Source organism: Lemur catta, chromosome 3, assembly GCF_020740605.2.
Source record: "Lemur catta isolate mLemCat1 chromosome 3, mLemCat1.pri, whole genome shotgun sequence".
NCBI lineage: Eukaryota > Metazoa > Chordata > Mammalia > Primates > Lemuridae > Lemur > Lemur catta.
In genome coordinates, this window is record NC_059130.1 from 33,960,662 (window position 1) to 33,982,082 (window position 21,421).

Sequence of the window (21,421 nt, forward strand, 5' to 3'; positions counted from 1 at the left end):
TGTTTTAATTAATTTGACGATTGTGGTAATCATTACATAGTGGATATACATATCGGATCATCATGTTGTATACTTTGAAGGAAAAAAAAAGACAGGAACAACGAATACATCCTTAACAATCATTTCATCCCAAATCATGCTGAGTTCACAACTCCTGGGAAACACCAACATCCATGGAATTGACTCCATTCTCCATCCCCCAAATCTCCCTTTAACATAGGAAATGTCAATTTTGGGGCCACTCCCATTCAAGCACAGGCCAATGAAAAAAGACAAATTGAAATGTAGCTATCAGGGTGATTGGCAAATATCCCTCCTCTTTTCATTAACGAGACTATCAGGAAGATTTTGAATGTCCACGTCACAGTGGGAGTCCCAACTCGCTTAAAGTAGAACTTCAGGATTTAAACAACGTCAATGTGAAAAATAAACATTTATTACAAAAGTTAATTTTGACATTCTAAAATGAAAGCAGACAAGGTGTTTTCCAACTCAAAAGAGCTGCTGTAAGCTAGAGGTAAATTCCAAGGCTGGTAGTAACTGACTCATACTGATCACAAGTGGCCTAGAGGGAGGAACCATGCAGCTCACACTTACGGGGGACACGAAGCACCTCTGCTTCCCATGGCCTTTTCTCCCCCCCTCCCTCCCACCCTGTCTCCCAACCATGATACAGAACTGAAACATGCTTTGAAACTCTCATCCTTACTGAACCATTTCATAATCTCTACTTTTATTGTCTAGTTGGATTTTATTTCCTCCAGAAAATTTATTTTTTATTGGTACATGACCCTTAACTGATGGCTTGATTTGTATTTTGTTTTTTCTTTTTGGATCCTTGATAGAAAACTCAATTCTGTTAGGAATTTCCAGATGAGGGGACAGAATCTGGCAAAGTGGCACTTAGTGTTCTCCACAGAAAGAAATAAGCAAAATCAACCCTAGAAGACCCCTTATTTGCCCTCTTGCTAAGTTAATAAATAGAGCAGGGGATCATGGTAGACAGGGAAATAGATTAAGGGTGGAGAGGGGTCCACACAGGGAGGAGGAAAGCAGCAACAGGCAGACCTATCCTGCCTATTCCTGTTCACTCACATGCAGGCTGCTGCACGATGGGGTTTCAAAATATCTTCTCCTGAACTCCACCCAACTAAATAAAGTAATAGTTGCTACTTTAAACTACTACTAAAGAAGTACCTCTCCAAATGACCTCAGAAATCTCCCTGCCTCAGCTCTGAAACGGTTGTTCCTGTAGCCTTCATGAAATCTAGTAATGCTCCTAGTCGGCGCCTGCGGGGGGGTGGTGATTGCGAGTTGGGCACTTTCTCATCTCACTTGCTGGAACAGGCCAGGCCAAGTATAACCCCAAGCAGAGTATCAGCTCCACTCTGGGTACCCTCCTCTAGCAGAAGAAGATCTGGCCACAAGAGGGTTCTGGAATGAGGGGCTAAAGCTCAGAAGCTCTGCCTTGAGATTAGAACCAAGAAGGGGCAGGACAGGGCACTGGGAACCAGCCCCAGGTTGCTGAGAAACAGGGCGTTGAGGCATTTTCCTGTTGTACAAACAAGGGGCCCAAGGACCCTCAAGGACCTTATTTCCTGCACTCCTCACAAAAAGAAGCTTTGACAAACCAAGCTTTTATTTCCAGCAACATCCAGCTAATACAAACACACAGAAACACAATCTCACCAAAGAGCTAAGAAGCCCTCCAACACACACCCAATTTCAGCATATAGCTAAGACTACACGCACACATGCACGCACACACACAAGATCAACAAAGAGCTAAGACTACTACATTCATCCCCACAGTCCTACAGACACATCTTGAAAGGGTCAGTCCAGTTGCTCCAGCCAAGGGAAGGGTGATGGCTTGAGCTGCCAGCTCCAGCTTTCTTTTCTTTAGATCTGTGGTTTTAAATCTTTTGGGCTCCACATCCCCTGGAATTTTACTAGGCTCTCCACAACAAGAGTTCTCATTTTCCTATAGACACAGTCAGCCTCAGTCTGCTTGTGTTCAGAGAGGAGGATGGGGCAGGAGGATCCGAGTGGCACTTCCCGCGGGAAGACAGAAGAGAGTCAGCTCCAGAGATGGAAGAGACTTGATGTCATTACTGCTCCAGTCTCCAGTCTCCATTCTGGAACAGCTGGCACCGGTCCTCGGCACTGGAAGAGCCTAGGACTTGGCTCAGGATCCCTATTCAAAAGTCACTAAGGGCCAGGTGGGTAGTGACTGCAGATTCCCAGAGCCCTGCCACTCTGTCTACTTAGAAGGGAAATCAATAACATACCCAGGATTCCTGCCTGATCTCTCATAGGGATGGGGAATGAAATCTTTAAACAAGTCCCAAGCCACTCAGCAGTGGTAAGAAAAGGAGGGGAGGCATGAAGGAGGAAGGCACACATAGCTGACATTATTAAAAACACATCCTAAGATAGAAGTAGGGGGCCCTGTGGGGTCTGGAAGACAAATAAGGCATCCTGTGAAACTACAGACATCAGGGGCCAGGGTCTGGTAGCACCTGAGTAAGGCAAGTACGGATGACAGGAGATGAGCCAGACCAGGGTCACACCAGGAATGACGAAGTCTGTTTGAATTCTCCCTGGGAAAATAAAACATCCAGTCGGCTCTCAATGGTCTTCTTTAGCAGATAATCCCCCAAACACATAAACATAGGCTAGAAACCCCCTCACTCCAGCCGAGAGGCCTTTCCCTCCCCTGGGCAGCCATACTCACTTCACTCCGAGCACTAGGCTGGCTGTAAATCACCTTTTTACTTGAAGTCCTGTGGACAAGCCAGAAGACGGAGATGCTTAGTCACCTAGGTACTCATTAACCTCCCCTTGCCAACGTTAGAGGCCAGAGCTGAAAACTCTGCAGAAGCACAGAGTGCTCAGTAGGGAGGGAGGGGGGCGTGCGGGGAGAAGACAAGCCCAGGGCCACAGTGAACAGGGGTAGAAATCCAGATGCCTTTCCTCCAGGTTGGCTGCCTCTGCCTTCAACCCATTCCCCTGGGCCCATCGCAGCTTCAGACCACATACATCCATGTCCTCAACCTCAGAGAACCCCAGGACAGCACCTCACTCACCCTTTCTTTGCTCCTGAAAGAGAAGAAATGGGATCATGAGTGTCAGCCGGACAGAAGACAGTTTGGCATGGAAAGATAGGGTATGTGTCAGATGGGTAGTCAGTGCATCCCCCGGATGGCGCCCACACACATGGGCACAGTATCAGAGTCAGCACTGAGATGACACCCATAAACAGACCACGGCATGGGGACAATACAAAGAAGAGTCTGAGGACAGATACTTACTGTCAAAGTAGCCTCGGCTATAGGCAAACCAGATGCCAAAAATCAAGGCTCCCAGGAGAATCAGTGTTACAAGGACAGCTGCCACGATACCCCCCACATTCAGCTCCACTGTGAGATACAAATGAGAGGTCAAGCACTTGGTTGCTCACTCACGGTACCATGAAAAGCAGACCCTGATCTCCACCCCAGGTCTGAGTCACACTCACTCACCAGCTTCCATGCGCACAGCATCTGACCTCTCGGATATCTTAACCTCATTCTGTGCCTGACAACTGTATTCCCCAGTATCAGAGGCTGAAACGGGTTCAAAAACCTGGAGGGAAGCAAACAATTTGGTTCCTGCTTAAAGAAGCCAAGAACCTATCTTTTATGTCTCCTGCCTCCAACTCCAAGTTCACCCTGTTGCTTATTCTTCCTCCCCACCTTCAAGGGTTCTATAACTGTGCCCCCAACATATCTTTTACCCCCACTCCATTCATACCAGCTCCCCTGACTTGGAATCCAGGACATAAGAAGAGTTGCTGAAGGCACGGCTAGTCTTGGGATCCGTAGGCATCTGCACCCCGTCTTTGAACCAGTAGTATTCGGAAGGTGGGGAACCGTCTGATTCTGAGCAAGTCAGCACTGCCCGGTTCCCAATGGTGGCAGAGGAGGGGATGTTGACTGTAGGCTTGGATGGAGGCACTGTGGAGGGAGGAGGAGAGAAGGTGCTGAACACAGGGCAGGGGCTGCTGGAGTCTAAGTAACCGACCAGGGTGATGAGCCTTCCACCCTTCTCCTTCCCTTAGTTGCCACCTAACCAGAGGCTCATCCCCTCTCCGGCAGTGCTGTAACCCTAAATAGCCCCAACCTGTGGGCATTCTCACCATCTACAAGCTCCAAAGCTCATCAGAGCCTGCTGTGGGTTTAGAGAAACAATTGGCTCCAGGCCCACCCAGAAGCCATGAGGCACATACCAAGCACAATGAGCTGGACGCTGCCCTCCCCATAGTTGTTGCCACCTTCCTCAGAGACCATACAAGTATACGTCCCAGTGTCTTTCCGGGTCACAGAACTGAAGGTGATGCCACTCGGCAAGAAGGTAACTCGGTCCTCATAGGAAGCTACAGGGAGAGAGGAAGGGGGTAGGGACAGAGTGAACTGGAGAGCTAAGACAGGCCTACGAAGGTGGCACCTCTTCTTTCCCCAGAAAGGAGAATGGGAAGGCCATGGACACTCGAGCCCCCCCACGTGCCCCTCCCCTGGAATCCAGGCAGTCGGGAAGGAGGTGGAGCAACTCACCAGTGATCTTGTTGTTATAGCAAACGAGGCTGGTGGTGTCACCTCGGACAAACTTCCACTCCACACGGGGAGAGGAAAAGCCCGTGTAGGAGCAGGACAACGTGACAGCTGCAGACAAGATCAAAATGAACCAAAGAAAGGAGCAGCAGCAAATGCACAAGATGGGGAACAGCCCCCAGGCACAGGCTGGGCTAGATGCTGCCCAGTTCCCCAGGGCCTGGCAACTGCTCACCCTCACACTCACCCTGTCCACCCTCTCAGGCCCTCCCAACTCACGATTATTCTCAGCAACTTTGACTTCAGGTTCAGGAATGTACACTTTACTCCTGCCCAAGGAGCCTGAGGAGGAGAAAAGAGATAGGCCTCATCAGGGGTGAACAGAAAAAGGCCGTGGAGAGGTTAGAGCAGACCCAGCCAATGGGGGCTTCTCCATGGTGATCCTAAGGTGAAGGGATTCAAGAGATGCAAGCGCCTCCCAACCCTCACACCTTCTCACCATCATCCTAAGTATCTTCTTTAATCACTTTATGCTACAATCTCGCAGGCCAACACTTAATCAATGGAATCTTCCAAGTGCGATTTCTTTCATTTCTAATTTTTCCCTCTGTGACTCCCAATAATGGAATTAGATTCCTACTAGCTCAACGGCAGCTTCCAGAATGACATTTCACGGTTCAGAGAAAGCTTCTCAATAAATGTTTGCAGCCACTTGTCAAGACGGTCCTGAAGGGAAGCCAGCAAAAAGCTGGAGGCAAGGGAGGGAGGAGGAGTAATGAGGATAATAACAATACACGACATTTGTAGAGCATATGGTGCCTTTTAATGCATTTTCACATACATTATAGGACACGTTTCATCATTGGATCCTTGAAACAAGCATGACAGATCGGCAGGACAAGTATTATTATACAAATTGTACATGAGGAACTGAGACTACGAGAAGTAAAGAAACGTGCTCAGGATCACATAGCTGGTTCTGAGATGGAGCAAGGACTAGGATCGGGCTCAGGTCACCCCATTAGAATCTCCTCCTTGCCAAATGGAGAGAGAAAAGGTGGGGTGTGGTGGAGGTAGAGGAAGTGAAGAGTAATGAGGCTAATTAATAATATGGAGGAGGCACATCGGGGTTCACAAGAGAGGCCCAAATATGCCAAATTATGGAGGATTCTGGGATCGCACGATGCATCTACAAACCTGCACTTACACTATTGCTCTCATTCATGTTTTCAAAGCTCAAATGCAAGTATGCTTTTATTTATAGCTTCAAGTCAGGGCCCTGCCTTCTTAGATAGATACATAAAGACTTCTGCAATGCAAGCACATCTGTTAAATTCAATTTTTCCTTTATTTAATCGCTCACATAATTGAATATGGTCTGTTGACCTCTGAGACTCTTCTTCCTCATCTGAAATATGAGGGGTTTGAACTAGATGTTCTGTAAGGTCCTTTAGGTTCCTTTTTTCTTTTGGCATTAATGTTTAGAGAGTATATTTAAATACATGAATTTCAATCTAATATAAGAACACTATCCATTAGTCCAGGTAAGTATTCTCTCCCATTTTATAGATAAGAAAATTAGGTGCCTAAAAGGTTAACTGACTGGCCCAGGGTTTCATAGAAAGGAAATGGCAGTGCACAATTAGCATACAGGTTACTCCTATATCACTTTTTTCCTCTTATTATACCCTTCTTTTTTGTAAACCAGGCTGTTTCTCAGAAAAGCTATTGGTTTAATGAAGACAAACTATGCACTAAAATGTCATTCTTTTTAAAGTCTGGTCCTTTTGTTCTAAAAAATATTTCTAATATTACTTGATATCTGTATATTTGTCATAACATTTTAAATGTCAAATTTATACTCAAATGTAATAACAGACATGGAAATTAAATCAAATAGCTTTTATTGAAAACTATTCCTGAGGATATGGAAGTCTCTTAATCAACTGTCATTAAGAATGCTGGTAATGAAATGCCTTAATTTTTGCTCAAGTCAGCCTTTGCTGCTTTGATGATGGAAACTTTTTTTCCCTATTCTTAAATTTCCCCTTCTAGCAGGTGCAACAAAAACAGAAAGAAAGAAAGAAAATAACATTCTTAAATTTTATAATTTGCCACCCATGAAGTGCCCTGTGATGCTCAAACCAGATCTGTCTTCAGGAATGAAGGACTTATTGCCCCAGCCGCTGGGAGCGCTGCCAGAAGGTCCTTAGCTATTCAGCCCTCTTTGAAAATTCCCAGAAACTGCCTTGCCCTGGGGTCTGCCTCCCACCAGATGCAGGAATAGGAGCATCGTTTGACCAGTGGGGTCACGGGGAAGCAAAAAGCCCTAGCTCCATCACCCAACTCCCCAGCCAGGGACAACACTGAAGAGTCACTCCTACACCAGAGCTCCCTGGGGTAGGCTGAGGCCTCAGCAACTCAGCCTCTTTTGGCCTCTCCCTCTGCCCAATCTTGCTTCTTTACAGTCCTTTCCATGGGTGTGGATCCCAAGCACACTCCCTAATAAATGTTTTGTACAATAATTGACATCTCAGAGTCAGCTTCCGAAGAACCCAACCTGTGACACCACCCAAATGAAGAGAGCATCTAATTACCTTTCTTTTTTTTTTTTTTTTTTTTGAGACAGAGTCTTGCTCTGGAGAGTTCCATGGTATCAGCCTAGCTCACAGCAACCTCAAACTCCTGGGCTCAAGCGATCCTCCTGCCTCAGTCTCCCAAGTAGCTGGGACTACAGGCATATGCCATGACAATTTTTTCTATTTTTAGTAGAGACGGGGTCTCGCTCTTGCTCAGGCTGGTCTGGAACTCCTGAGCTCAAGCAATCTTCCCACCTCGCCCTCCCAGAGTGCTAGGATTACAGGCATGAGCCACCGTGCCTGGCCAACATCTAATTAAACTAAACAAGCCTTTGAAATAAAGATACACACACACACACACACACACAAATCACAATATATGAATTTGATGATTATTCCCCCATCACCTCTGACTTTTTTGAGTTCTCTAAGATTATCAGATCTAAAACACATTCAGGAATGTACCACAAATAGACACCGACACATTGGCCTAAAGGCATATTCCTCTTTTCCTCATTATTCCTGACTGGCATTACCTAGTCTTTGCTTCTCTACTTTTGTTTAAAATACAGGTAACTTCACCTCATGTCCTCCCTCCTCCCTCTACTGCAGGAATGCCTGTCTGCCTGTGGCCTGACTGTGCCAGTACTCAAAAGCCTACTGTGTTCCCCCTGAAGTGACTGGGGATAGGGGAGAGGAGAAGAGAAAAAAGGAAATTAAGAATAAAGAATTTTTTATTTAAAAAAATTTTGTTTTGAAAAGGAGACAGAAGTCTACTGTGACTGCATATCACATCACGGGTCAAGTCCAGCCTTACCTACAGGCCCTTCCCATTCACCACAGAACACCTCAGCCATCCTGGCCCACATTCCCCTTCGCATTGCTGAATGTGCCTCTGGAAACAGACTGCCTGCATTCATTCGGATCCCAGCTCGTTACTTACTAGGCTATATGACCTGGGCAAGCCACTTAGCCTCTTTGAACCTTAATTTACCCATCTCTGAAAGGGGATGATAACAGTTGTGAGGGGTAAACAAGGTAATACTGTACAAATTAAGTGCCTAGAACAGTGTCTGACCAACAGGAAGCACCAAATAAGTATTATATCTTATTATTATCATCATTCACCCATAGGTCCTTCTGTACACACTTCTCTTTCTGACTTCAACATTTTCAACAAAACATATAAATAAATACAAGTACAAATACTGAAAAGTGCTTACACTCCAGCCCACCAAACCATCTTTCCCCTGTCATTGTAATTGCCTTAGAAAGGCTGATTCCTTTCTAGAACCTTCACATATAGGCCAGCAGAGCTAGGAGCTTTCTCTCACCGAATCCTGTCTACATCAGGACAGTCAGCCCATTCTCCTCATCTATGATATCTTTTCTCTTCCCTCCTCACAGTCCCCCTTGGGCCTATATTTGCCATACCATACACACACATACAACAACCTACTGATGCACATGGTAAACCAAAATACAAGGAAATTTCATCTCTTCCACTGTGAAGTTTACTCTAAGTTCACAAAAAGAAAAGCCACAAAGTTAAATGCATCAACAGATTTTTTACCTGCTCAGGTTTTGGGCCCATGTACAGAAAATCCATCCTCTGTCTCACTGCCAGACAAAAAGCTAGCATTTATTGAGTACTCAATATATGCCAGGAACTTGCTGTAAGCATTTTACATGTACTATCATTTAATCCCTACCACAGCCTTCAGAGGTGAGTGATTTTGTTATTATCACTATTTTCTACATGAGGAAACTGAGACCCAGATCAGTTAAGTAACTTGCCCAAGGCCACACAGTGAGTAGTGGTGCAGATTCAAACCAACACAGTCCAATTGCAGGGGCTGTGCTATACCGTACTACACAGCCTTCCTAAAAAGGCAAATCTGCCATGTGCTTCAAGCTTTTGATGATTCCACATTGCTTATCTGATAAAATCCAAATTTTTCAGCAAGCTAAGAAAGTTCCAGCACTATATGACCCCAAGATAAGCTTATCATCTTCATCACCCACTCTACTGTTGCAATTTACCCCCTAGCAATACAAAACTACCTAAAATTCCCAGCAAAGACTGGGCTGTTTCACAATCGCTGCCTTTACTCGTGCTATTTCTGCTATGTGGAACACCCTTTTCCTCTCTTTATCTGGCCAGCAGCTATTCATCCACATTATTTTCTGTGAAATGACCTCACCAGAGCCTCACCTAGGCCTCTTTCCTAGGTTTTCATGATCCCATGCAAAACACTGTCAAACCACTTTCTGCATTATAATGACATCATCTGTGCACAAGTATGTCTCCCATGGTAAATCCCCAAGGAGCAGGGACCATGTGTTATTTAGTATTCTCAGTATCTAACACTTAGCATAATGCCTGGTACAAGTTAACATTCAATAGATGTCTGCCGAACAAATTTGAGCATCAACAAATTAGGTCATAGCAGACCATTCAGTAAGAAACCTACTTGTTAAGGTTTATCCACAAATATAAATTTTTAAAACTGGCAGAAGGGGTAAGCCCAAATGAAGAAAAAACAAACTTCAAACCCCAATCTTTTTAAAATTTCAATACTACAAGGTTTTTTAAAACTTTTCAGCTCAGAAAAAAATGAACGCTCTACTAATCCTTTTTTTTTTTTTTTTTCTTTTTTTTTTGAGACAGAGTCTCACTCTGTTGCTCAGGCTAGACAGGCTAGAGTGCCGTGGCGTCAGCCTAGCTCACAGCAACCTCAAACTCCTGGGCTCAAGCAATCCTACTGCCTCAGCCTCCTGAGTAGCTGGGACTACAGGCATGAGCCACCATGCCTGGCTAATTTTTTATATATATTTTTTTAGTTGTCCATATAATTTCTATTTTTAGTAGAGATGGGGTCTCGGTCTTGCTCAGGCTGGTCTTGAACTCCTGAGCTCAGAGGATCCTCCCGCCTCGGCCTCCCAGAGTGCTGGGATTACAGGCGTGAGCCACTGCACCCAGCCCTATTAATCCTTTTTTAAAAATTAGTTTTATAACTTAAAAATAAAGTGTTTTTAAATTTGCTTCATCGTTTCCAAACAGAATTAACATTCTCTGTACATGGGCAATTCCCACTTGTTTTGCAAAAGGACTGATTTCTGTACCCAGGCCACAGTATGTCTGCAGGTGTTTGCATGCACAATGGTAGAGGCTGGTGTGCAGAGCCAAAGTAGAAGAAGTGCCAGGAAGTCTTCTAATGCAAGGTCTAAAATAGCATCAGGAAGTGAGGACAAGATGTGAATCCATTTAAAACACCTCCATTGTCTTCATGACCACAAGAGCAACCAAGAAACTCCAAGTAGGTCCAAGTCAGCTGAAGAGAAGACCCCTAGCCAGAACACTGCTCTTTTTGCAGAAGTAATCTTCAAAATGACTTACAGTTGTTATGGATTGAATTGTTTCCCCAAAATTTAAATATTGAAGCCTTAATCCTCAGTACCTCAGAATGTGACTGTATTTGGAGCTAGGGCCATTAAAGAGGTAATTAAGCTAAAATGAGGCCATTGGGGTATGCCCTAATCCAATCTGACTGGTATCCTTTTAAGAAGAGATTACGACACACAGAGGACACACACCAGGGACACACACACAGAGGCTGACCAGGTGAAGAGACAGCAAGAGGAGGGGCCATTGGCAAGGCCAAGGAGAGAGGCCTCAGAGGAAACCAACTACACTAGTACCTTGATGTTGGACTTACAGCCTCCAGAACTGTGAGAAAATAAATTTCTATTGTTTAAGCCACCCAGTCTGTGCTGTTTTGTTATCACAGCCCTAGCAAACTAATTCAATGGTCTATGCTGGGCATCAGCAGTGGAAATCCTGATGGAGTCCCCAGAGACTACAGCCTTGACTTAAAAAGGCACAGTGACATTTCTGCACAATAAAAGAATCAGCATAACCCTGAAAGCCTTTACAAGGTTTGTCCTATACTCTTAATTCATCATATCTGGATTCTATTAATAAACATAAATTACTAGGCTTGACAAAACCACTAAATAAAATAATAGCAGCTAACATTTATTAAATATTACACTTACTGGTGCCTGATACTCTTCTAAGCCCTTTACTGGTTAACTAATCCTTGCAATAATGCTATGAGATAGACACTATTAATATATTATTTTTCTCATCTTACATATGAGATAATTGGGGCACAGAAATTAATTAGTTTGCTCAAGGTCACAGAGGTAGTAGGTGGCAGAGATAAGGTTTTAACCCAGGTAATCTGATTCCAGTACATGACACAGCATAAACTACCACAACTATGTAAAAATACATATTGCCATTTCAAAAGTCAAGGTAGATTGATTTGAACTGGCATAGAAATATGCCCAAAATATAAAAACAATATGTAGAATATGAACCTACTTTTATTAATAATAAACCCCAGTAAATACATAAAAAATCTCTAAGAATAAGCCGGGCATGGTTGCTCATGCATGTAATCTAGCACTTTGGGAGGCTGATGTAGGAGGATCACTTGAGACCAGGAGTTTGAGATCAGCTTGAGCAACATAGGGAGATCCCCTCTCTACCAAAAATACAAAAATTAGCCAGGCATGGTGGCACGCGCCTATAGTCCCAGCTACTCAGAAGCTGAGGTAGGAGGATCACTTGAGTCCAGTTCGAGGCTGCAGTGAGCTATGATAGCACCACTGCACTCCAGCCTGAGCAACAGAGTGAGACACTGTCTCAAAAAAACAAAACAAATGAAAGAATAGACTCTAAACACTAGACAGTGCATATTATTTGAGAGATGGGAACACAGGCAGCTTTTGCTTTCTATGTTTTACATTTCTGTAATAAGCAAGTATATATTAAGCATTATAATTTAGAGAAAAAGTGAGTGGGACAGAGGAATAAAAAAGAAAAACAAAGGCCATAAAAAGAATGAAATCCTGTCATTTAACATCATTTCATAATGTTAAATGAAATAATGCAGGCACAGAAAGACAAACACGTCATGTTCTCACTCATGTGTGGAAGCTAAAAAAGTTGATCTCATGGAGGTAGAGAGTAGGATAGGTACCAGAGGTGGAGAAGGGTCAGGAGTGGATGAAAAGAGGTAGGTTAACATGGGTACAAACATACAGTTAGGTAGAAAGAATAAGTTCTAGTGTTCAATAGCACTGTAAGGTGACTATAGCTGACAATATATTGTATATTTCAAAACAGCCAGAAGAGAAGATTTGAAATGTTTCTAACACAAAGAGATGATAAATGTTAGAGGTGATGAATATCCTAAATACTGTGACTTGATCGTTACACATTCTATACATGTATCAAAATATCACATGTACCCATAAATATGTACAAATATTATGTATCCATCTTACAACGAGTGAGAAATATGAGATTACTACACCATCAAGATTCTGGAGAGCATATGTGAGTCTGATAAATTTCGAGGAGAAAAAAAGGGCAAAAGAAAACCAGAGTACAGGTAACCTGGAGACACGGTGGCTGAGAACAGGAAAAGTAGGTAGGTAGAATGGCATAGGGGTAGGCAGTGGAAGAGAAGGTGAGTTAGGCAAAGAGAAGGGGAGGTGGTCAAAATTACCACAAGGAATTAGTAGTGAAATCAATCCTCACATGTGTTCACATACTTCAGACAGTTAGTAGTGTATAAATCTGTAACACTGAGCATGTATCTGAAAATCACTATGTATCTGAATAATAATAAAACAACAAATGGTAGCAAATTGCATTTTCCAAAATGGCCACACCTATCTATATATTATTTATCTCCTCCCACATGCTTTATTTACATTGTAACTGAGGTAGAGTCTAACATTTCCTCCCCTTGAATCTGGGCAGGGTCCTGTGGCTGCCAAAAGAGTAATGGTGCAAGTGACATACTAAGGCCAGGCCTTATATGCATTTTCTCACTAAATTTTCACAAAAACCCTATGAGGCAAGTACTGTTGTTACCATCCATTTTATAGATGAGAAAACTGAGGCTTAGAACGGTGTCCCCAAACCATGTGGCTACAAATAGCAAGGTGCTATTTCTGCTATGTGGAACACCCTTTTCCTCTCTTTATCTGGCCAGCAGCTATTCATCCACATTATTTTCTGTGAAATGACCTCACCAGAGCCTCACCTAGGCCTCTTTCCTAGGTTTTCATGATCCCATGCAAAACACTGTCAAACCACTTTCTGCATTATAATGACATCATCTGTGCACAAGTATGTCTCCCATGGTAAATCCCCAAGGAGCAGGGACCATGTGTTATTTAGTATTCTCAGTATCTAACACTTAGCATAATGCCTGGTACAAGTTAACATTCAATAAATGTCTGCCGAACAAATTTGTTTTTTTTTTTTTTTTTTTTTTTTTTTTTTTTGAGACAGAGTCTCACTTTGTTGCCCGGGCTAGAGTGAGTGCCGTGGCATCAGCCTAGCTCACAGCAACCTCAGACTCCTGGGCTTAAGCGATCCTACTGCCTCAGCCTCCCGAGTAGCTGGGACTACAGGCATGAGCCACCATGCCCGGCTAATTTTTTTGTATATATATTTTTAGTTGGCCAGATAATTTCTTTCTATTTTTAGTAGAGACGGGGTCTCACTCTTGCTCAGGCTGGTCTCGAACTCCTGACCTCGAGCGATCCACCCGCCTCGGCCTCCCAGAGCTAGGATTACAGGCGTGAGCCACCGCGCCCGGCCAAACAAATTTGAGCATCAACAAATTAGGTCATAGCAGACCATTCAGTAAGATACCTACTTGTTAAGGTTTACCCACAAATATAAATTTTTAAAACTGGCAGAAGGGGTAAGCCCAAATGAAGAAAAAACAAACTTCAAACCCCAATCTTTTTAAAATTTCAATACTACAAGGTTTTTTAAAACTTTTCAGCTCAGAAAAAAATGAACGCTCTACTAATCCTTTTTTAACCCAAGTCTGCCTAATTCTGAGGCTCCAAAACTTGTATGCTCTACTGCATCTTCATTGAACAGGCAAGGAAATCCCATCCATCCTTCAAGGTCCTGTTCAAATGTCCCTTGATCTATTATGTCATTCCTCAGTCAAAATTAATCTCTCCCCAATTTCTAGAAACATAGCCTAAGAAAATAATCAAAAGAAAAAAAAATAACCAAAGGTAAATTTAAAGATTTATGTACAAAGGACGATTTAATGTTATTTAGTATAGCAAAGAAAACAGAAAATCTAAGTGCCCAACAGTAGGTGAACAGCTGAGTAAATTATGGCATAGCCATACATTAGAATACTATATACTTATTTAAAGCATATTTTGTCATATATCGACAAACACAACACACACATTAATTCATAGAAGAGAAACTAGAAACACCAGTAATAAGTGTTTTTCTCTAAATAGGAGAAAATCCTTTATTTTCTCTCTAGTCCTCTGTATTTTCCCATTTTTCTACATTGAGCATGTATCAACTTTTTAATAAAAAGCTTATTTTTTAAAAAGTTACTCTCTTCCCCCCTATATCCCCAAAACACTTTGTACTTTGACGACAGCCCCTGGCACCCTCTGCGCTGTACCCTACTTAGTCATTATGTGTCTGTGTGTTTCCTGGGTTCCGTCTGTATCCTAGCACTGCGCTTTGCCTAGAGGACGGCCTCCATGAACCACACAGAAGCACTGCTGGGATGAGGTGGTGGTCACAGAGAGTGTTAAGGGTCCTCCAGACACTTGACAGAACCCACCAACAATCATCTCTTGTACATGAAGGGTCAAACCCACAACAAAAAAGCTACTTCCTTCCACTGCTTTACTAAGAACCCTTTTTCTCTATATATCCTTTTAGTTATTAGAATTTTCCTTAAGTTGCTGTTGTGCCATGAATTTGTTTGAATTCTTTTTTTTTTTTTTTTTTAAGAAAGGAAGGAAAAGGAGGGAAGCCAGCTAGCCAGTCTCTGTGGTTTTCTCTAAAAATTCATCCAAACTTCCCCTCTGGGCATATGAGCCTCATAGGACCCTCCAGCTGTAAGGGAGCTAGAGCCCTGGAATAGGGAGGAATGAATCAGGGCCTCCAAAAGCCACCAGCTACCTAGTTTACCTAATATATACAAATTTTACCAATACCCGGGCTCACCTCAGAGCTTCTTAACAGCAGGTATTAGTCATTTTTCCCCCTAATCTCTAGCACAGTACTCAGAACACGGTAAGCACCCATGTTTGTTAAATTAACAAATTTGCCCTTTCTTCCCCAACACTCACCCTGTAGAGACTGAACTAACTCCTTTAAGGGTTGCCTTCCCACTAAAGACCAGGAAGCAGCACTGGGCCTGGGGAGATCCACAGCTGCCAAGCCCTTTCTGGAGGTTGGGGTGGATCAGATAAGGAATGCGTGGGCAAGAGGAAGGATTTGTGAGCCCAAAGACAGGCCAGGCTATGTCTAAACAGCCACCCTTGGCTGCACTTTCAGTGACATCGATCAGCTGGCTGGCCCTCTGAGGAGGGCAGAAAGTGGTGATGGCAGCGTCAGACAGGAGTGCTTTCACTCTATCACTCCCTCCTGCCCTCTCTCGGTAGAATTTCCAGTTCTACCTGCTCAGCCCCTCCCCTCCCTTCCCCCACCCATCTCCCCATTGCAAGGGAAAGTGGCATGGGGCCCAGGACTCACTCCAGGGGCCTGGCATCAAACTTCCTGCCTGCCAGCTGCTTCCTCCTGTCCCACCCCCACACTGTGAAACAAATGACACAGCTGGACTTTAGACAGAGAAACCCTGCTTATCAGGGAGTCCAGGCAGATGAACTCTGGGTTTTCCATGCTAGGAAAACCCCACTATGTATACACTCCCACTGCTTTCCACAACCCTCTCACAGGGCTGAAACCTCGTCCTCAATTACATTTGATGCATGGTCACCCAGGTCTTTCCTGAACCTCTTCAAAGGAAGCAGGTTTGAGTTTAGGGATCTCTAGGGTCTCTCCTCTAAGCTAACAGATGTGAAAAAACAAGCCCGATTATTTCCTAGTCTATCACATACAATGTGTGTTGCATTTAAACCTATCTTTGGGTGGGGTGGGATGGGGGGGTGTCAGCCATTTCTGTGTCCATTGAATAGGTGCCCCTTGAGCTCAGTTGACTTGGAGTGGGGAGCAGGGTGGATCCTAACAGCCAAGGCCACAACCCTTATAAAACCAATATGAAAAGATCCCCAAGATACAAACAAGATGCAGTAGAACATGTATGATTCTTTTTGTGTAAGAAAAAGGAGAAGACACAAATACACATTTATATATATTTGTATCTGTATAATGAAACACTAGAAAGATACATAAGAAACCATGGGGGATATGGGGTGAACAGGAGCAAGGTGAGAATGAGATACTCCACTCCTTTGATATCGTTTTGTTTCTCAAACCATGTCAACTAATGTATTCTAAATAAATAACTTTTTTACATCACAGCACCTCTACCCCAAATCGGAACTGAGCAAGAGACTCCAGAGAAGCCCTGATCACAAAGAACTGAAGAGAAACATCATGAAGTGAAAGTGTTCTGAAACCGGGAGAAAAGGTCTTGGAATTCCACTACCACTCATTTCCTAGTTCCAGCTGTTGCCAGTCACCAGTTTCTAGTTCAGAGGGAACAGTTGTTTCCTGGGAGTAGACAGAGGGGAAAGGAGGAGTGACTCACCAATCTACAATTCTGAGGTAAATGTGCCCCTGAAGAGCACAGCTCTTCAAAGTTAGAAGGGCTTGAGTCAGAAACATCAGTAGGAAACATGGGACTCAGAATGAGCCAGACACAGGGCAGCAGTTTCACCCTTCCAGAAATGCCTCAGAGGTGATACCACACTCTAGTGGTGACACTACTCTCGAATAAAGGGGAGAGGAGCAAAAGCCAGCCTTCCAAACCAGGCTTCCCTTCCTCTCCTGCAGTTACACCAAAGGTTGACCTATCCACACTCCACTCCACCATGCTAAGCAGAAATACCTCTCCCTACCTGGGAGACAGCTGAACCTTTTCTCTAAGCACACGTCCTCCAGAGAAAGAGGCTGGTACTCTGGGTCACTGCTTTTACTTTTCCCAAGCCCAGTTCTCCCAGTGTGTAGCCTCTGGATCCCACTCCAGCAGAGTCAGCCCTTCCTCTCCACTAGGTTCCCTAGGCTGGGGTTGGGCCTTCATTTGACTTGTCCATGGCATCCTGCCCTTTCTTCTTCTACCCTGATGGCAGGACCCACAATGAGGAGCAGCCCTATGAAGTGGGCAGACATGGGCAACCTATACATGCCTCCCAGGGGCAGAGGACAGACTAGACACCCAAGAAAAAGCCCCTACCTTTTGACTCTTACCATTTGGAATCTCTCTGCTTTCCTTGACCTACTCTACTGGGGGCAGCATTCTGGCATTCTTCCTTTTTGTTTGTTTCACCCACTGAAAAACAGAAAACTGACTGGTATTCTTCAATCCTCACAAAATCCGAAGGGGATAATAGCTGCCCAACAATAATCCCTTCGTGTACATGTAGTATAGCTATTATCCTGGTAGATCTTCATGACAAGGGTAGGACAAGTATTACTAGACCCCGTTTCCCCCTACCCCAGATGAAAAGACATGAGCTGCTAGCCTAAGATCACAAAAAAGGCAGAGAGGGAGCCCAGTTAGAACCCAGATGGGGTGGCCTGGCTCCCATTTCTGTCCTCATTTGCATTAACCAAATCACTCCCCACCAGGTCAAACCTGCTTTAAAAGTTACAAGGTCAGTTCCTCTACCCCATGGACATGTTACTTCCCAGAATCCACTGTCCTGTCAGGCTAATGCAACACCACCTCAAGTTCCTTCTGAACCACTGTTGATTGGTTCCCTAAGACACCCCCCAAGCTCAGAATGCTGCTTTCAGAATCTTTCCAGTGCCGGTATGGGATCATTGTGGGAGTATCATAAATAAAATAGAAAATTAGGGGGAGAGAAAAGAAAGGAAGGAGGAGTGGGGGTGGGGACAAAGCAGCTTCAGGAAGCTTATAGTCTGATAAATACTGTCATTGACAAAACTGTTACAAATGCAGTCAGTGTCTGAGAAGAAACTTCTAGGTTTAGGGGGGAAAGTATTGGTACAGTACAAGGGTTGGCAAAGTCTTTAGTACTGAGTACCATACAGAACCCAAAAATGACTACGGGTGTCATTAGCAGTTCTAAGAAAAAGGCAGAAGTGGAATAGGGAAGGGGTAGGAAAAGAAGGGAAAATGAAGAAAACTGAAAATAGAAGAGTCAAAAGAAAAGGAGAAGTGAGAGAAAGAAGAACCTAATGAGGAAGAAAAAATTTAAAAGGTAAAACAGACAGTAGATTCTGAAGCAGTATCCCAAACAGTTCTTGTGCATAAAGTACCTGATATGCTAGATCCAGGAGTAGAAAAGGAGTCAGGAGACTTTGGTTCTATTCCCAGGTTCCACCCCTGACCCTCTTGTCAACCTGGAAAAGTCATTTCCCCTCTTTGGACCTGTTTCCTTATCTGTACAATAGAAAGGAGATGTGATTCCTAAGCAGCAAGAGTACAAGAGAAAAAAAGAAAATTTTTAAAAGTTAAGAACAGATATTGTTAAAAAAAAAAAAAAAAAGAGAGAGAGAGAGGATTTGATTTGTGTCTGGTCTAATCCACCCCAAGGTTTATGTTTTTGTGATAAGGAATAAACGAGTGGTCAATACATCTAAGGGCAGGGAAATCTATCTCTGCCCTTCAAAAACTGAGTAAAATAAATTGCCTTTATAAGACACCAATGCTGATTGTAATAATTCATTTCTTTTACACTTTCCCAAAACATGAACCTTGAGGGGAAAAAGAGACTCCTACAGAATACACACTGACAGAACTATCCACACAAGCACAAGAATCAGATAGGTGCTGACACAGGTTGACGAATACACAAACCAACCGACTACACACTCGGCCCCACATAAACCCATCCAGAGACAGAGGCAGGCCCCAGCAAGCAAGCCTCATTGTTCCCCAGGAAAGGGAGTTTACAAAGGAAACAAAAACTCTCATACACAACCAGGGGGAGGGCAGAGTTCTGGCTCTGAGGAGAATCTAGCCAACCAACAGACACATCCTCCCACTGGGAATAGTCACTCGGTCAACAACATTTGTCAAGGACTCCTGAGGTATTTACCCCAGAAAAGGACTTCGCAAGTTTCCAAAGTCTACGCTGTGCTCTGAGAAATTTCAATTTCCTTTTCAAACTCCATATGCAGACACTTCGCAACCACAGCAATCGTAAGACTCAGAGGGGCTAGAGACCCCTTCAGCAAAAGCCAGGTAAAGAGACCATCCCAGTCCACCTCCAGTAGACTTTCTCTGAGGACCCTTAAGGAGCCAAGGGAGTCAGGAGGTGAGAGGCTCACGGTGAGAGGCTCCGCGGGCGTTGGGTGCGTGCTGGGGGGCAGAATGGCCTTCCCAGGTGCGTGTGGCGTGGGATGGCGGGGTAGATGCGTGCAGGAAGGGTCCCCGCGCCCGCCGGCCCTCACCAGTATGTGAAGAGAGGGGAGAGTGGAATCTGCCCTCCCCGTTATTTTTGGGGTGTGTGCGGAAGGGTCAGCTCCCTTCCAGTGGGTCACAACTCACCAGTGGCGGGGAGGGGAGCCAGCCACTCCGCCAGGTGTGGGGGAGGGGAAATAGGGACCAGCAGGGGTGGAAAAAATTAAGAGGGTGAGGTAGGCAGGTTTCCGAACTCCTCCCCTCCCGAGGGCAAGGGGCGTGGAGAGCGCCTTCCTCCAACCTCTGACCCGACCCGTCGATTTCTCCTGAAACTGCGGGAACTTACACAAGATAGCCAATATGAAGAGGCGCAACTGTTTCTTCCCAGCTTTCGCCTTTGTCCCCATCACGATCAGGACCCCGATTCCCCAGCCGCCGCGGGAGCACCGACAACAGACGCAGCTCCGCGAACTGCAGCGCAGGGACTGAACTCCGGCCGCCAGGTTGAGCCCCGCCCGGCCCTTCCCTCCACGCCCGATTGGCCAGCGCCCCGCCCCTGCACATTCCGATTGGTGAAAGGAGCCGCCGCTCCGTTGAGTGATGTACCGTAGCCAGGTGCAACCCCGCCCACTACTCCCCACTGGGGCGGATTGGCGCCTTTCCCAGCTCGAGCCGCCTCTGATTGGCCCAGGAGACTGTCGTGTAAGGAGACGAATTCCTCACCTTCGACAGGTGAGGGCCTCCGGAATGGGCGGTGTTCCTGAAGCAGGGACTTTCTGACCGGCTGGGTTCTGAGTTGGAGCTGCAGGTCTAAAGGAGTGCCTTTAAGGAGGGGGCAGGGAAAGTAGTCGTGCTGTGGAACTTACCGAGACGGGCGTGGTTTGGGATTCTTTTGTTTGTTGGAATGTAAATTGCTGTAGGAACGTTGGTCCTGTTCCTTGGCAGGTAAAAAACATATTAATATGGGAGGTTGGGAGGAGAGGACCGGGAGACAAGTGGAGTGATATCTTGACACCGCCTCCAAACCATCTTCCTCTGTCCACCCCACTGGCGGTATTCACAGGCTTTGAGAGATGAGCTGCGCGGAGAGGAGGAAAAAGAACAGAAAGGAGAAGGGAGCGCTCATCTCAAAAGTGGGAAAAGCAGAATCTCGTCATCTCAAGAACTTTACACAGATGTACACAAAATACACCCACATAATACTAACTGACCTACAGATGCCCTAAAAACGTCTCTGGGTGTCTGTGGATATGTCCTTTACACATGTTTGATCTGTCAACAGGGCTCTACATTTCAGAATTGTTTATCTTCTCACTGTGACTAATAGTAGGGTGCTAAGCCTTCTTTTTCCTCTAGACTATGTTGATACCCAAGTTTTCTGTTTATATTGTTACATCATTTTTAATTGAAACTCATACTCAACACCTTTACTCTTTGTAGTTTCTATTTTATGATGGCTTAATTTTAACTGTACTAAATATATCCTTGTTGCCTGTGGAATAAACTTCCTGAACATTAACTCAATGCAAGTGAAAATCCTACATTTTTATCCAAAAGAATGATATTCTTGGACCTTTTGCCTCTTTCACTGTTGCTCTCATTCTTTTGCCCACATCTCTCCACTTCTGGTTCCACCCAATTCAAAACAGTATTTATCAAACACCTACTGGGTGTCACAGGGATTACAAATCAATATAAACCACAATCCCTGACTTCAAATGGTTTACAATCTGCTTCCAAGACTAATACAGGAAATATGACAATATGTAACCGAAAGAGAAACATTGTATTACTAAATTGAAACAAGTATTTGGGTGCCTGCCAAGTACAA

General features: G+C 44.5%; 1 protein-coding gene and 1 long non-coding RNA gene across 3 annotated transcripts; one reads left to right on the top strand and one right to left on the bottom strand.

Annotated features, from left to right (window-relative positions):
* Nucleotides 1–414: 414 nt before the first annotated feature.
* Nucleotides 415–20,124, bottom strand: F11R (F11 receptor). Its single transcript, XM_045547122.1, has 10 exons — nt 19,937–20,124; nt 4,872–4,934; nt 4,596–4,703; nt 4,271–4,417; nt 3,796–3,998; nt 3,525–3,627; nt 3,315–3,422; nt 3,090–3,102; nt 2,738–2,786; nt 415–2,603 (listed from the first exon to the last, which is right to left on the bottom strand). The coding sequence occupies exons 1-10, from the start codon at nt 19,995–19,997 to the stop codon at nt 2,568–2,570; spliced, it is 891 nt and encodes a 296-aa protein (XP_045403078.1). The 5' UTR covers nt 19,998–20,124; the 3' UTR covers nt 415–2,567.
* LOC123635204 lies at nt 19,222–21,109 on the top strand. 2 transcript variants are annotated; one of them, XR_006734077.1, is made up of 2 exons: nt 19,222–19,431; nt 19,979–21,109. It is a non-coding gene; the product is annotated as an uncharacterized LOC123635204 (long non-coding RNA). The 2 variants fall into 2 exon arrangements; XR_006734076.1 differs by having other exon boundaries at nt 19,417–19,504.
* The last annotated feature ends 312 nt before the right edge of the window (nt 21,110–21,421 follow it).